The sequence below is a fragment of the Leptonychotes weddellii genome, chromosome 4 (assembly GCF_054177405.1).
Source record: "Leptonychotes weddellii isolate Sample4059 chromosome 4, ASM5417740v2, whole genome shotgun sequence".
In the NCBI taxonomy this organism is placed as follows: Eukaryota; Metazoa; Chordata; class Mammalia; order Carnivora; family Phocidae; genus Leptonychotes; species Leptonychotes weddellii.
In genome coordinates this window covers 97,175,972-97,193,239 of record NC_138372.1, presented here as the reverse complement: position 1 = coordinate 97,193,239, position 17,268 = coordinate 97,175,972, and the positions used below count along the sequence as shown (strand labels likewise).

General features: G+C 40.0%; 1 protein-coding gene across 1 annotated transcript in view; it reads right to left on the bottom strand.

The window, feature by feature from the left end:
* Positions 1-481: 481 nt before the first annotated feature.
* Positions 482-17,268, bottom strand: part of SPIDR (scaffold protein involved in DNA repair) — a 408,727-nt gene continuing 391,940 nt past the window's right edge. The window contains exons 9-12 of the mRNA XM_081817117.1: positions 16,668-16,848; positions 16,516-16,575; positions 2,294-2,504; positions 482-1,601 (exon numbers count right to left, since the gene is read on the bottom strand). Coding sequence (XP_081673243.1) covers positions 1,441-1,601; positions 2,294-2,504; positions 16,516-16,575; positions 16,668-16,848 — 613 coding nt within the window. The 3' untranslated portion in view covers positions 482-1,440. The remainder of the gene's footprint in view (positions 1,602-2,293; positions 2,505-16,515; positions 16,576-16,667; positions 16,849-17,268) is intronic.

Genomic DNA, 17,268 nt, shown 5'->3' with positions numbered 1-17,268 from the left:
GGGAAATGACTGACAATGGGCATGAGGTATATTTTTGGGATGATGACAATGTTTCTTTTTAAAGATTTCTTTTCTTTTCTTTTCCTTTTTTTAAAATAATCTCTACACCCAATGTGGTGCTCAAACTCACAACCTGAGATCAAGAGTTGCATGCTCTACCGACTGAGCCAGCCACGTGTCCCGACAATGTTTTAAATTAGATTGTGGTGATAGTTGCATAACTCTGAATATACTAAAACATTTTAAATGAGTGAATTGTAGCGATGTAAGTTGTATCTCAAAAAAGTTGGTTAAGGGCGCCTGGGTGGCTCAGTTGGTTAAGTGACTGCCTTCAGCTCAGGTCATGATCCTGGAGTCCCGGGATCGAGTCCCGCATCGGGCTCCCTGCTCAGCAGGGAGTCTGCTTCTCCCTCTGACCCTCCTCCCTCTCATGTTCTCTGTCTCTCATTCTCTCTCTCGCAAATAAATAAAATCTTAAAAAAAAAAAAAAAAAGTTGGTTAAAAAATATATGAACCCTAAGATCCTGAAATCAGCTACTGAAACATCTCAGATGTATCAAAAACACCTAAACTCTCCAAGACAGAGCTAAGATTGTTCTCTCAAAGCTGGCCTCTTCCACCATGTCCTACTCCATTGAACAGTTCTACCATTGCCTTGTTGCCTAAGCCAGAATCTCAGAGGTTATCACATACATTCTCACCCTCCATCTACGCCTTCCTTGCTCCCTCTGTACTGAATTCACTACCCAACCTGTCTGTTTCCCCCAACTAAACCCACTTCCAGATTTACTTTGCTTCATCACTTGTCTCACATCTTGGGACTGGTGCTTGCCCTCCCACTTGCTACCACCCAAGGCCCTGTCCCTTCCACTCTGCTCTGCAGAGACAAAACCTGGAGTACCCGTCTCTCTGTTGATGACAGAGTACACTCCTGCTAGGGCCACCGACTTGGGCAGTGGTTGGGCCCTTCAGCCTAATCTCTGGTCACTCCATCCATCCAGATGCCTTTCCTGCCCCCTTCCAGACTCTGGTGCTCCCCCACTCTACCCTGTCAGCAGCCTTTATATGTCCTATTCTTTTTCTGTCAGATATCCTTCCTGCCCCTACTCATTCACCTAATTGGCTACTTCCTATCCTTCAGATCTCAGCACAAGGCTGCTGTCCTTGAGGAGACTACAGTGAGCTCCCTGACAAGGTGAGGTCCCAGCAATCAGCACCTGGAGCACTTGGAACATTGCCGTTCTATACTTGATTGTGTGCACAGCTCATTGAGGTCTTCTGTATGCACTAGAAGTCTAAAAGGCAAGAACCTCTTTTGATTTTGTTTCTTAGGTATCCAAAGTTTGGAACATGTCAGACATAAAAAACTTGTTGAATAAATGAAATGAATATGAAGTATGATATTTAAAAAAATATAAATACCATTTCCACCAGGATTGACTACCCACCTTGAACACTGCAAACGGAGTTGACCTGAGTGACAGAATCCAGTTCATTGAGCTTCACAGGGCCAGTCAGTTCACAGGAGCAAGCACCGGAGTCCACACCCAAAAGGGGCTTTTGAAGCAAGAGGACACTTCGTTCAACACAAACAATCCGACCTGCCAACAGAGACACTTCAGATTATTGAAGCACTGAAGAAAAAAGTGAGTTCTCCTGCCAGTAAAGACAGTGTCCTTTGCCAACCCCCCTGTGGGCAGAGGGCACAGTTTTGAGGCCCGTCCATTGTATCCAATGACACATGCACTGTACGGAAAGGAAGTGCTAAAGCCACTAGTGTACTAAGCGGGGAAAGCACACAAAACTAAATTCAAATTCATTTTAGAAAGGTGAATTTTGTGGTATGCAAATTATACCTCAACAAAATAAAGTAAAAATATACAGTTTGGGCAGGATTCTAGTTTGATTCCTGGCAAAAAAGAGCTAACTGATCTAAGTGTATATTTATAATGTTCTAGCTTTTTGTTTGTTTTAAAAAGTGATGTTCCAGGCAATGGCTTCAAGTGGCTTCTGTACCTGTAATGTGTGCTATCAAGAGACAATCCTTGAGTAACCAATGGCATCTTTCACAGGGAGAGTCAGCCCTGCATGGGTTCTGGTTCTGTGCAGGTGGCCATGACAGGGGCTAGTGAAAGCTGAGGGCTGGTACCATGGGTCTCTTCCACTCCATGTGTCATGTCCCAGGTGGCTTCATGAAGGGGCCAGCAGTTCCAGAGTAAGGCAAAGCCACAATGCCATTTTTATGGCATCTATCAGTCACCACTGGGTCAAAGCTAGGAAGAAGAAAGCATACCCTGGCCTCGGAGAGTGTCCCTGAAGAGAAAGCTGTGAGAGACAGCCTCGGTGAGCGCTTCCAGGACGTCCTGGCTCAACACACATGACGGGGCCACACAGACTGGCATGGTTTTGGGGAGGCCAGAGTTATTCTCATCCTGCATCTGCAGGGTGACATCAGTCACCATCAGCCAAATCTCCCTTTGCTGCAGAGGAAGCAAATTGTTTACCTACAAATCAAAGACACAGTCACGTCTATTAACTTTAATAGCTATTCTTACTATCCAAAGTTTTAAAAAAATTTTTTAAATTAATTTTAATGTATTTAATCTAAATATCCAGAATATACTTTCGTCATATAATAAATAGAAACAATAGAGATATTTTTTTAAACAATGTTTTTTTTTTTAAAGATTTTATTTATTTATTTGAGAGAGAGAGTGAGAGAGAGAGAGAGAGCACATGAGAGGGGGGAGGGTCAGAGGGAGAAGCAGACTCCCCGTGGAGCAGGGGCCCCGATGCAGGACTCGATCCAGGGACTCCAGGATCATGACCTGAGCCGAAGGCAGTCCCTTAACCAACTGAGCCATCCAGGTGCCCGAAACAATAGCGATATTTTATCTTCTTGTTTTTTTGTACTAAATCTTCAAAATCCAGTGTGTACTTTATTATGTTAGTCACCATACAGTACATCATTAGTTTTTGATGTAGTGTTCCATTATCCAGAATTTTAAAAAAGCAATTATGTTAGATGATTATTACTAACAATTTTAGTTTTCATTCCAACAAATATTTTCAAATATACAATAGACTCTGCCGGTCTTGGTCACTAGCCCCCACTGACATGGCTGTGCCTTGAGAGTGCAAACCCTGTACCTGTTTAAAGGGCTCCTTTACTGGGATACAGTCTGCCCTTCCCTGGCACTACTGTACTTGTCCTTGAACTACTCAGGGAGATTTTCATTGTTCTTTTCGTCCAGATCTCAGAATGTTAATTACCACATTGTTTTATATTTAGTCCATACACATTCTTCTTTCTTGTTAGATTTAAGTTTCCTAAGGATCAGTGATTGTTATGAACTGAATGTTTATATCCACCCCTAAGTCCCCAATTCATATGCTGAAGTCCTAACCTCCAATGTGATAATGGTAGGTGGGGCCTTTGGGAGCTAATTAGGTCCTATGTAGAGCCCTCATGATGAGATTCCTGTCCTTCTAAGACAAGAGTTTGTTTCCTCACTCTGCCCTTTACATTGTGAGGATACAAGGAGATTTCCTATTGTAAACCAAGAGAGTGCTCACTAAGAACCTGACCTGGTGGCACTTTGATCTCAGACTTCAATATTCCAGACCTGTGAGAAATAAACTGTTGCAGTTTAAGCCACGCAGTATATGGAATTTTGCCATAGCAGCCTAACCTGACTGAGACGGGAATACTTGTTACTTGCCCTCAGATTTTATATAGGGCTCTGATATAAAGCAGGTATAAAATATTTGTTGTATCTACAGCAAATTTACTTTTTGCTTTTTTTTTTTAATGTTTTTTTTCTTTTTTTATTTAAATACAATTATGTTAACCTACTGTATTACTACGTTCAGGGGTAGAATTTAGTTTTTCATCAGTTGCATATAAGACCCAGTGCTCATTAAATCAAGTGCCCTCCTTAATGTCCATCACCCAGTTACCCTATCCACCCATCCACCTCCCCTCAACAACACTGTTTGTTTCCTACAGTTAAGAGTTTCTTACGGGGGCACCTGGTTGGCTCAGTTGTTAAGCGTCTGCCTTTGGCTCAGGTCATGATCCCAGGGTCCTGGGATCGAGTCCCGCATCGGGCTCCCTGCTCGGCAGGAAGCCTGCTTCTCCCTCTCCCACTCCCCCTGCTTGTGTTCCTGCTCTCGCTATCTCTCTGTCAAATAAATAAAATTTTTAAAAAGAAAAAAAAAAGTTTCTTACAGTTTGACTCCCTGTGTTTTCATCTTATTTTATTTTTCCTTCTCCCTCCTTTTCCTTCCCTTTCCTTCCTCTATGTTCATCTGTTTTGTTTTTTAAATTCCACATACGAGTGAAATCATATATTTGTTTTTCTCTATTTCCCTTAGCATAATACCCTACAGTTCCAGCCACATCATTGCAAATGGCAAGATTTCATTCTTTTTGATGACTGTGTAATATTCCATGGTATATTATATCTCATATCTTCTTTATCTATCCCATCCCTCTGTCAATGGACACTGTTCTTTCTACAGTTTGGCTATTGTGAACATTGCTGCTATAAACATTGGTATGCAGGTGCTCTTTCTGATCACTATGTTTTTATCCTTTGGATAACTGCAATTGCTGGGTCATAGGGTAGCTCTATTTTTAACTTTTGGAGGAACCTCCAGAGTGGCTGGGCCATTTTGCATTCCCAACAGTGTATCTTTCTCCACATCCTCGGCAATATCTGTTGTTTCCTGAGTTGTTAATTTTATCCATTCTGACCGGTGTGAGGTGGTATCTCATTGAGGTTTTGATTTGTCTTTCCCTGATGCCGAGTGATGTTGAGCATTTTTTCATTCGTCTGTTGGCCATTTGTATGGAGAAATATCTGTTCTTGTCTTTTGCCCATTTCTTGGCTGGATTATTTGTTTTATGGATGTTGAGTTTGATAAGTTCCTTATAGATTTTGGATACTAACCCTTTATCTGATAAGACATTTGCAAATATCTTCTCCCATCCCATAGGTTGCCTTTTAGTGTTGTCAACTATTTCCTTTGCTGTGCAAAAGCTGTTTATCCTGATAAAGTCCCAACAGTTCATTTTTGCTTTTGTTTCCCTTGCCTTTGGAGACATGTCTAGCAAGAGTTGCTGTGGCTGAGGTCAAGAGGTTGCTGCCTATGTTCTCCTCTAGGATTTTGATGGATTCCTATCTCACATTTAGATCTTTCATCCATTTTGACTTTATTATTGTGTATGGTGTAAGAAAGTGGCCGATTTCATTCTTCTGCATGTGGCTGTCCAATTTTCCCAACACCATTTGTTGAAGAGACTGTTTTGTTTTTTTTTCCATTGGATGTTCTTTCCTGCTTTGTTGAAGATTAGTTTACCATAGAGTTGAGGTCCGCTTCTGGGTTCTTTATTCTGTTCCACTGATCTCTGTGTCTGTTTTTGTGCCAGCACCATACTGTCTTGATGATTACAGCTTTGTAATACAGCTTGAAGTCCAGAATTGTGATGCCCCCAGCTCTGGTTTTTTCTTTCAGCATTCCTTGGGCTACTTGTGGTCTTTTCTGTTTCCACACAAATTATAGCATTGTTTGTTCCAGCTCTGTGAAAAATGCTGATGGAATTTTGATAGATTGTTATTGAATGTGTAGATTGCTTTGAGTAGCATAGACATTTTAACAATATTTGTTCTTCCAATCCATTAGCATGGAATGTTTTTCTATTTCTTTCTATCTTCCTCAATTTCATTTATAAGTGTTCTATAAGTTTTCAGAGTACAGATTCTTTACCTCTTTAAGGTTTATTCCTAGGTATCTTCTGGGTTTTGGTGCAACTATAAATGTGACCAATTCCTTGATTTCTCTTTCTTCTGCTTCATTGTTAGTGTATAGAAATGCAATTGACTTCTGTGCATTGATTTTATATCCTGGGACTTTGCTGAATTCCTGTATCAGTTCTCACAATTTTTTTGGTGGGGTCTTTTGGGTTTTCTATAGAGAGTATCATGTGATCTGCGAAGAGTGAAAGTTTGATTTCTTTGCTGATTTGGATGCCTTTTACATCTTTTTGCTGTCTGATCGCTGAGGCTAGGACTTCCAGTACTATGTAGAACAAATGTGCTGAGAGTGAACATCCCTGTCGTGTTCCTGACCTTAAGGGAAAAGCTCTGTTTTTCCCCATTGAGGATGATATTCACTGTGGGTTTTTTGTATATGGCTTCTATGATACTGAGGTATGTTCCCTCTATCCCTGCATTGTGGGGAGTTTTAATCAAGAAGGGATGCTGTATTTTGTCCGATGCTTTTTGCATCAATTGAGAAGATCACATGGTTCTTGGCTTTTCTTTTATTAATGTGGTGTACCACATTAATTGATTTGCAGATGTTGAACCACCCCTACAGCCCAGCAATAAATCCCACTTGGTCATGGTGAATAATCCTTTTAATGTACTGTTGGATCCTATTAGCTAGTATCTCGGTGAGAATTTTTGCATCCATGTTCATCAGGGATATTGGTCTGTAATTCTCCTTTTAGCGGGGTCTTTGGTTTTGGGAATCAAGGTAATGCTGGCCTCATAGAATGAGTTTGGAAGTTTTCCTTCCATTTCTATTTTTTGAAACAGTTTCAGAGGACTTAATTCTTCTTTAAATGTTTGGTAGAATTCCCCTGGGAAGCCATCTGGCCCTGGACTCTTCTTTGTTGGGCGATTTTTGTTTTTTTTTGTTTTTTTTAAAGATTTTATTTATTTATTTTGAAAGAGAGAATGAGGGAGAGAAAGCACACGAGAGGGGGAAGGGTCAGAGGGAGAAGCAGACTCCCTGCCGAGCAGGGAGCCCGATGTGGGACTCGATCCAGGGACTCCAGGATCATGACCTGAGCCGAAGACAGTCGCTTAACCAACTGAGCCACCCAGGCGCCCCTGTTGGGTGATTTTTGATTATTGATTCAATTTCTTTGCTTATTATGGGTCTGTTCAGGTTTTCTATTTCTTCCTGTTTCAGTTGGGGTAGTTTGTATGTTTCTAGGAATGCTTCCATTTCTTCCAGATTGCCTAATTTGTTGGCATATAATTGCTCATAATATTCTCTTATAATTATTTGTATTTCTTTAGTATTGGTTGTGATCTCTCCTCTTTCATTCTTTCAAGGAACTAGCTCCTAGTTTCGTTGATTTGTTCTACTGTTTATTTGATTTCTGTATCATTGATTTCTGCTTTAATCTTTAAAGATTGCTGTTCTTTTTCCAGCTCCTTTAGGTGTAAGGTTAGGTTGTGTATTTGTGTATTTGAGACTTTTCTTGTTTCTCGAGAAAGGCTTGTATTGGTATATACTTCCCTCTTAGGACCATCTTTGTTGCATCCCAAAGTTTCTGAACGGTTGTGTTTTTATTTTCGTTTGTTTCCATGTATTTTTTAAATTCTCCTTTAATTTCCTGGTTGACCCATTCATTCTTTAGTAGAATGTTCTTTAGCCTCCATATATTTGTGGTCCTTCCAAAGTTTTTCTTGTGGTTGACTTCAAGTTTTATAACATTGTGGTCTGAAAATATGCATGGTATGATCTCAATCTTTTTGTACCAGTTGAAACCTGATTTGTGACCCAGTATGTGATCAATTCTGGAGAATGTTCCATGAGCACTCGAAAAGATTCTGCTGCTTTAGGATGAAATTCTCTGAGTATATCTGTGAACTCTATCTGGTCCAGCGTGTCATTCAAATCCCTTGTTTTGTTTTTGATCTTCTGCTTAGATGATGTGTCCACTGGTCTGAGTGGGGTGTTAAGTCCCCTACTATTATTGTAGTATTATCAATGAGTTTCTTTCTTTTTTTTTTTTTTAAAGATTTTTATTTATTTGACAGATAGAGACACAGTGAGAGAGGGAACACAAGCAGGGGGAGTGAGAGAGGGAGAAGCAGGCTTCCTGCTGAGCAGGGAGCCTGGTGCGGGGCTTAATCCCAGAACCCTGGGATCATGACCTGAGCCGAAGGCAGATGCTTAATGACTGAGCCACCCAGGCACCCCTCTTTTTTTTTTTTTTTAAGATTTCATTCATTTATTTATGAGAGAGAGAGAGAGAACCAAGTGGTGGGGAGGGGCAGAGGGAGAGAGAGAGAGAAAGAAGCTGACTCCCTGCTGAGCAGGAAGCCCGATGCAGGGCTCGATCCCAGGACCTGGAGGTCATGACCTGAGTTGAAGGCAGATGCTTAACCCACTAAACCATCCAGGTGCCCCTATCAATGAGTTTCTTTAATTTAATTTAATTTAATTGTTATTAATTGGTTTATATACTTGGCTGCTCCCAAGGTAGGGGCATAAATATTTACAATTGTTAGATCTTGTTGGATCGACCCTTTTATTATGATATAGTGTCCTTCCTCATCTCTTATTACAGGCTTTGGTTTAAAATTTAGTTTGTCTGATATAAGGATGGCTACCCCAGCTTTCTTTTGATGTCCATTAAGCATGAGAAATCGTTCTCCATCCCCTCCCTTTCAATCTGGAGGTGTCTTTGGGTCTAAAATGAATTTCTTTTAAGCAGAAAACTGATGGGTCTTGTTTTTTTTTTAATCCATTCTGATACCCTATGTGTTTTGATTGGAGCATTTAGTCCATTTACATTCAGAGTAATTCTTGAAAGATATGAAGTTAGTGCCATTGTATTATCTGTTGTCACTGTTTCTGTAGATGTCTCTGTTCCTTTCTGGTGTTTGTTACTTTTGGGCTCTCTCTTCACTGAAAGGATCCCCTTTAATATTTCTTGCAGGGCTAGTTTAGTGTTCACAAATTCCTTTAGTATTTTTTTGTCCTGGAAACTCTTTATCTCTCCTTCTATTCTGAATGACAGACTTGCTGGATAAAGTATTCTTGGCTGCATATTTTTCTCATTTAGCATGTTGAATATGTCATGTCAGTCCTTTCTGGTCTGTCAGGTCTCTGTGGATAGGTCTGCTGTTAGCCTTATGTGTCTACCCTTGTAGGTTAAGGACCCCTTGTCCTGAGCTGGTTTCAGGATTTTCTCATCTCTGAAATTTGGAAGCTTCACTGTAATATGTCAAGATGTTCCTATTTTTGTTGATTTGGAGGGGGGTTCTGTGTGCCTCCTGCACTCGAATGCCTGTTTCCTTCCCCAGATTAGGAAAGTTTTGAGCTATAATTTGTTCAGTAAAACTTCTGCCCCTTTCTCCCATTCCTCATCTTCTGGGACCCATATAATACAGATATTATTTTGCTTTATGGAATCACTGATTTGTCTAAGTCTCCCTTTGTGATCTAATAGTTTTCTTTCCTTTTTCTTTTCAGTGTCCTTATTTTCCATCATTTTATCATCAATATCACTGATTCTCTCTTCTGATTCATTAATCCTCATTTTTATGGCCACCACTTGGGACTGAATCTCTGTAATAGCATTTTTAATTTCAGCCTGACTAGATTTTAGTTGTTTTATGTCAACAGTAAGGGATTCTCTAGTGTCTTCTATGCTTTTTTCAAGCCCAACTAGTATCTTTATAATGTTGTTTTAAATTCTAGTTCAGACATCTTACTTATATCCATATTGATTAGATCTGTGGCAGTGAGTACTAACTCCCTGTTCTTTCTTTTGGGGGGTGAATTTCTCTGCCTTGTCATTTTGTCCAGAAATGAAAGGAAGAAAGAAAAAAAAAAGAAAGAAAAAACCAGCAAAAACAACATAACAATAACAACAACAACTTTAGAAAGTGTTTCTGGTGTATGCTGTGTACTCTCTGCTGCTGTGTTTTGGCTGTTCTTTCCCACTGGCCCGTCCACTACAGTGTTCTTCCTTTGCTTGAAGTGGAGTGTGTTTGTACCTTTAACTAGGTGTGCTTTGATTTGTTTGTCAAGATAAGCCTAGGAAAGAAAAAAGAAAAGAAAAGAAGAAAAAAAAACGGATGATCCTGGAAAAGGAAAAGCAACAAAAATGCAAACAGACAAAAAACTATAAGCTTCACATCTGCCATGTTTTTTCCCTCTGACTTTTGTTAATCCTCAAATCATATTCCTGGTTGTTCAAAATAGTTGGATGCTGTGTTCCAAGGATGAGGAAGCTCAGTGTCCCCTTACAACTCTGCCATCTTAACTCCAGTAATGATCTTTCTCTTTTATTCTTTATTTTTTATTATAATTTTCTTGTATCTACAAAAGTTATAATGCCATTTTAAGTTCATTATAATGGTTTTTGCCCTTTCCCCTTGGTCAGGGTTTAGGATTCAGTATATCCAAATGGGGCCAATGATTTGCCTGGGAAGACCCTTGTAGTCAGCAGGGCTGGACCATGAGAACCTGGCTGGTCTGAGGTTCCGTTGGTGCTACTGGTGTGGATGGCATAATCAGGCTGAGGATTCCATTTGGCTGGCTGACAGGACTGGGCAGAGAAAGTGACTTGCATGTGAGGAACTGTGGGTTGGGGTGAAGGGGGTAGCTCACATGGTTGCGAGGTTGATTACAGATAGGAAATTAGAGTAATATTGAGGAAAATGAAAGCCACGTTTTCTCACTGTTGGATAAGGGAGTTATAAATACGGAAATAGAGAAACCTAGAGTCAGTTCTGTGGTAATGATCTACAACTGGAGATATTGGTATAAAATCATGATTTCAGATATAGATGAAGAGATGGAAAGAAATAGGTATGGATTTATGTGCATATGTGCATGAGTTTACACACATATACTTCTTTGCTCTATCTGTTGGGAGGCCCTAGAGACAATAACCTCCCAATACAGTGAGCCCATCTAGTACCCGGACCTTTGCTTCTAAATATCATTCTCCATTAAAATCAACCATGGCTCCTTCAAGAGATGGCTGTTTCCAGAATAAAGCACAGATGAGTCTGAAACATCTTACTCTGTCAGAAAGTAAGGAAATACTTAAAGAATGATAGGGACACATCCAAAGGGCTCATGAAGCAGCTTGAATCCGGTAAATTTGAACATCCAAATAAACAAAAGTGAGATTATAATCCATTGAACAAAACTGAATCCACTGGTCCATACTGATATAAACAGTGAATACATAAATAGGGAAATAAGCACGTAAGTATAGCTGAATGCCAACTACTAAATGTAAATGGTATGTTGGACTTAGAAAACTACCATTTGACCACTACCAGAGTAATAATTCAGGCAAGACAGTCTCAATGCATCTTCCTATAAAATATTTGTTACATAGTTATTAATTTGTAAGTATGAGATACTTATTACTTAACTTTAGAGTGGTGAAGCCTAGAAAACACCACCTTTTTTTTCCCTTTTAAGTTCTTATTTAAATTCCAGTTAGTTAACATATAGTGTAATATTAGTTTCAAGTGTACAATTTAGTGATTCATCATTTACATACAATACCCAGTGTTCACTGTAAGTGCCCTCCTTAATACCCATCACCCATTTAGCCCATCCCCCCACCCACCTCCTCTCCAGCAATTCTCAGTTCTTTCTTATAGTTAAGAGTGTTTTCTAGGCAGCTCTTTCTGCCATGGGTCCTGTCCCCATGCTTTAATAATAAAAAAAAAAAGTCTCTTTTCTAGTTTGCCTCTCTTTTTCCCCCTTTGCTTGTTTGGTTTCTTAAATTTCACATATGAGTTAAATCATATGGTATTTGTCTGTCTCTGATGAACTTATTTCACTTAGCATAATACCCTCCAGCTCCCTCCATCCACATTGTTGCAGTGGCAAGATACCATATTTTTTGATGGCTGAGTAATATTCATTTGTATATACAGACCACATCTTTAGCCATTCATCAGTTGATGGACCCATGGGCTCTTTCCATAATTTGGCTATTGTTGATAGCTGCTATAAACATCGGGGTGCATGTGCCCCTTCAAATCTGTATTTTTGTATCCTTTGGATAAATACCTAGTAGTGTAATTGCTGGATCATAGCGTAGTTCTATTTTTAACTTTTTGAGGAACCTCCATACTGTTTTCCATTGTGGCTGGACCAGTCTGCATTCCCATCAACAGTGTAAGAGGGTTCCCCTTTTTCTGCATCCTTGCCAACACCTGTTGTTTCCTGTGTTGTTAATTTTAGCCATTCTGGCAGGTGTAAGGTGGTATCTCATTATAGTTTTGATTTGTATTTCCCTAACGATGAGTGATGTTGAGCATCTTAGAAAACACCTTCTTAATCAATTGATAAAATACCACAGCACTGGGACAAATCAACTGTGTGCCTCCTGATATGAAGACAGTATTTTTATGTGGTATTCCTGACAAAGATGCGTAACCTGAATCTATTCATGAGATAACATCTGGCCAATCTACATGGAGAGATATTCTATTAATTACTGATCTCTGTTCTTAAAAACTGCCAAGGTCATAAAAGATAAGTGAAGATGCAGAAATATTCAATTTGAAGAAGAAGAAAGAGACATGACAACTAAGTGCAGTGCATGATACTGTATTGGACTGTGGAGTTATAAATGATTTGGGGGGAACAACTAGCAAAATCACATTTTAAAAAATGGTAGATATCTCAGGAAGGGCAAAGATTTCTACAAGATTATCTGCAGTTGGGAGTTTTTCTGACAATCTTCAAAGATTTTAGATACTCTTTGTAAATACCCTGGATTTGGCTTACTATCTCTTTTTCTTTTTCTTTTTTTTTAAGATTTTATTTATTTGACAGAGAGAGAGAGACAGTGAGAGAGGGAACACAAGGGGGAGTGGGAGAGGGAGAAGCAGCCTTCCCGCTGAGCAGGAAGCCCAATGTGGGGCTCGATCCCAGAACCCTGCCGAAGGCAGACGCTTAACGACTGAGCCACCCAGGCGCCCCTTACTATCTCTTTTTCAATCTCTCGATGAGCCAAAATGGTCTAATTTCCTTTTAAATTAACTATCAAATTATCTTTACCATTGGGGTATCCTCTGTAAAAAGATACAAATAACCAATTAATTCAAAGCAGTGCTACCAATCTAATTGTTAAAATTTTATTAAAAATAGATCTGTTCCACACAAAAATGCCCAATTATTTTTGACAAAGTTGCAAAAGCAATTCAACAGAAGAAGGACAGCCTATCAACAAATAATGCTGGAACAACTGGACATCCACAGGCAAAAAAAGGGAACCTTGACCTAAACTACATACTTTATTAAAAAAATCAACTCAGGGCGCCTGGGTGGCTCAGTTGGTTAAGCGACTGCCTTCGGCTCAGGTCATGATCCTGGAGTCCCGGGATCGAGTCCCACATCAGGCTCCCTGCTCAGCAGGGAGTCTGCTTCTCCCTCTGACCCTCCTCCCTCTCATGCTCTCTGTCTCTCATTGTCTCTCTCGCAAATAAATAAAAAAAATCTTAAAAAAAAAAAATCAACTCAAAATGCAGCATGGACTCAAATGTAAAATTACAAATCTTCCAGAAAAGAACATAAAAGATAAACTTGGGTACCTAAAACTAGGCAAAAAGGCTTGCCTTGCCTTTATGACAAAAGCATGATCTATAAGAGGGAAAGTTAATAAATTTGACTGCATAAAAATGAAAAACTCTGCTCTGTAAAACCCCTGTTGAAAGGATGAAAAGACAAATTACAGACCCTGAGAAATATTTGCAAATCATATATCTGACAAAGGCTTTGTATATAGAATATATAAAGAACTTCCAAATTCAGCAGTAAACAAAGAAATAATCCAAACAGAAAATGGGCAAAAGATATGTATAGACCTTTCACCAAAGAAGTTATACAGATGGCAAATAAATATATGAAAGGATTTTCAACATCATTAGTTCTCTGGATGAATCTCTAGAGAAAACAACAACAACAACAACAACAACAACCAAATAGCTCCCAAAGGAGCTGTTACAGGTCAAATTGTGTCCCTCCAAAAAGATCAATTGAAGTCCTAACTCTAGTACCTCAGAATGTGACCTAATTTGGAGGTAAGGTCTTTACAAATTTAACCAAGTCAAGATGAAACCATGACAGCAGGCCCTCATCCAATCTGACTGGTGTCCTCATAAAAAAGGAAATTTGGACACTGATCCACAGAGGTAAGACCACATGAAGACACATAGGGTGAAGATGGCCATGTGCCTGGGGTGATGTGTATATAAAGCCAAGGAAGGCCAAGGATTGCTGGCAAACACGAGAAGCTGGAAGAGGCAAGGGAGGATTTTCCCCAGAGCTGTCATAGAGAGCATGGCCCTGCTGACACCTTGATTTCAGACTTCGAGCCCCCACAAGTGTGAAATGATAAATTTCTGTTGTTTTAAGCAATCTAGTTTTTGGTACTTTGTGCAGCTGGCCTAGGAAACAACACTGATATATATTGCATGGTTTCATTTGTGTAACGATCACAAAATAACATAATTATAATGATGACACCAGATCAGTGCTAATGTCAGTTTCTTGGTTTGGGTGTTGTATGGTGGCTATTGTGGGCATGGGGTGTTAGTATGGGAGAGGGTGTACACTATATATTTCTTTGAAGTCTATTGTGAATCTATAATTACTATGAATCTAAAAAGTTAGAATAATTTTATTCAAAATAAAAGTTAAGGGGGTGCCTGGCTGGCCCAGTTAGTAGAGCATGTAACTCTTGATCCCGGGGTTGTAAGTTTGAGCCCCAGGCTGGGTGTAGAGATTACTTAAAATATCTTTAAAACTACATCAAAAACTAATGATGTACTGTATGTGACTAACATAATAAAATAAAATATAACTTAAAAAAATAAAAAGAGTTAAATACAAAAAATATGTCTTTCACTTGCATGATTAGCCATTTGTATAATGGAAATACAACGGAATCTTCTTTGATAACTCAGGTTCTTGCAGTGACTCATTGTGCCATTCTTTTTTTTTTTAAAGATTTTATTTATTTATTTGACAGAGAGATAGAGAGAGAACACAAGTAGGCAGAGGGAGAGGGAGAAGCAGGCTCCCTGCAGAGCGGGGAGCCCGATGCAGGACTCGATCCCAGGACCCTGGGATCATGACCTGAGCCGAAGGCAGCCGCTTAACGACTGAGCCACCCAGACACCCTCTCATTGAGCCATTCTTAAAGTCAACTGTCACTGTAGAGTGTATAGGTGATTGACTTGACCACACAGTGGCTCTGGGACTTAGCTTATTTCAATTTCTCCCTGAGGAAGCTGGTTTCTGGTGATTCTCTGTCCCACAAAAACAGAATACAGGAGATAGAAAATTTTAGTGCACTGAGGAATCTGTTCCATTGGGTTCCAAGCCCCTACACTTCCTAAATACCACCAATTCTTTGGTACATACACCCACTGAAACCCATACTTGCTGGCAGGCTGCACCTATGTTAGTGGAAGCATATTTCTTGGCAGAAAACTTCGGACAGGAGGGTATCAGTGTTTTCAACCAGCCACAAGGCAGGGTTCCTTCATCCAGTGAGACGGATGATCTGCAGTTTGTCTTGCTCTGTCCTGGGGCTCCCCTTCACTGGGGCCATTGTCAAGACTAGCAGTGGTGTATCTGACACCTGTTTTTTACTTTCCACCTCTGCTGTCAGCTGGGGCTTTGAGCAGGCGAGGCTCTGTGGGCAGGAACATGTGGTATACTGCCCCTGAGAACAGTATTCTATCTGCAGAGTAAATGGCGGCTGCACAGTGAACCACTGCCTGATGTCACAGCCCTACAACCTGGAATGTGTGTTAGAGTAATAGGAGTGTGCCAGAGGCCAAGCATGTCTTAACATACTGAGCATTCTGCAGATGGTGGGGGTGGGAGGGAGTTTGCAGTCAGCCTTCAGTTTGCTTCAGGGTTGGAAGGTAAGAGACACCTCAGGTGCCTGGACCTCCTCTTCACTATGGGCCTGTCCCTGTGTCTGTTGAGCCACATTCTGGGATGGCTCACAGGAAGCACTGTGACTAATGTCAATCACTCTCTTATTCCTCAGGAGATGTACCAATTCACTAAAAGGTGAACAGAGAAAAGGAAAACAAGGATTGAACAATGGGTTGTTTTGTACACCTCAGGTGACAGATTTGCATGGACGTTCCTCTCTGAGTTAAGGTCAACCAGAGGTTTCTTTTTTGCAGAACTTATACCATATGTTCAGCTTGCCAAAAACATCCCTTTCTCTTGTCTGCTTCTTGCTGATCTGTTGAGTGGGAAGGCAGCAAACTAGCAGCTCCTCTAGGCTGCAGCTCCCCAGCTCTGCTGAGGCCTCCCAGGGGCCGCAGGGAGGGCTTCCTTCCCCTATTGATGGCTCAGAGTTGTTGGACAGTTCTGACAGGCGCTAAGCTCAATCCTGAGATTCCTTCCTCCCTCTCCTTTCTTTCCTTTCTACAATCTGTGTGCCAGAAAGGAACTCACAGTGCTGGGCTGAGAAACTTTCAGGTGAGCTATGCCTAGGTTGTTTCATACACAGTACTTACCACAGTGGCTGGCAGGCTGTACCTGCACAAGGAATGGATTAATTGCCTCAGCATGGATCATGCATAAATGGATTTTTAAAATGCTTTTCTATTTAGCACCCCATTAATTTCTGTGAGAGGTTATCCTTTAATAAACTTTATAACACCTTATCAGAAAGAGAAAGGAAGAGGGATTGATTACCTGTGGTCTTTGATAAATCACTCTGGCATAGAAACTGCAACGGGTACTAAGATCATTGGTCTGGAAAGGCATTGAAAATGATTAGAACACCCCACAGAGCACACATATACAGTAAAAATAATTAAAGACCCTGTTAGAAACACAGATGTTACCTGGAGAATTTCTCTTAAGAAGCGGGGAACTGGAGGCTGGTAAAGCTTAGAAATGGGGTCTTCTTCAATTATTTCAATTTGCCCCACATTTGGATGAGCAATGAGGATGTAACAGAAGCTAGGAGGAGGCACATGAATTTTTACCTGTTTAAAACGAAGGCAAAGGTAGAACGTAAATATGCTAGTAAAAGATTCAAATACACTATTAAAATCTACTCTTTAATATATAGGTATTTATTCACAGTTGCATTCTATTTCTCTGGAAAGTTGTATAAGAAATAGATTATGTTGTTTATCTCTAGGACCAAGCATAAGAACTTTGATACTTTTTGAATTTACCACGGATTCAAGACTTCATTTAAAAAATTCATTCTTCAGAGTATTCTTGAAAAAACCATTTAGAAACTTTTCCCTCTTAAATAATCTAGAATTGGGCATTTTTATTTTATTTTTTAAATTTTATTTTATTATGTTATGTTAGTCACCATACATTACATCATTAGTTTTTGATGTAGTGTTCCATGATTCATTGTTTGCGTATAACACCCAGTACTCCATTCAATATGTGCCCTCCTTAATACCCATCACCAGGCTAACCCCT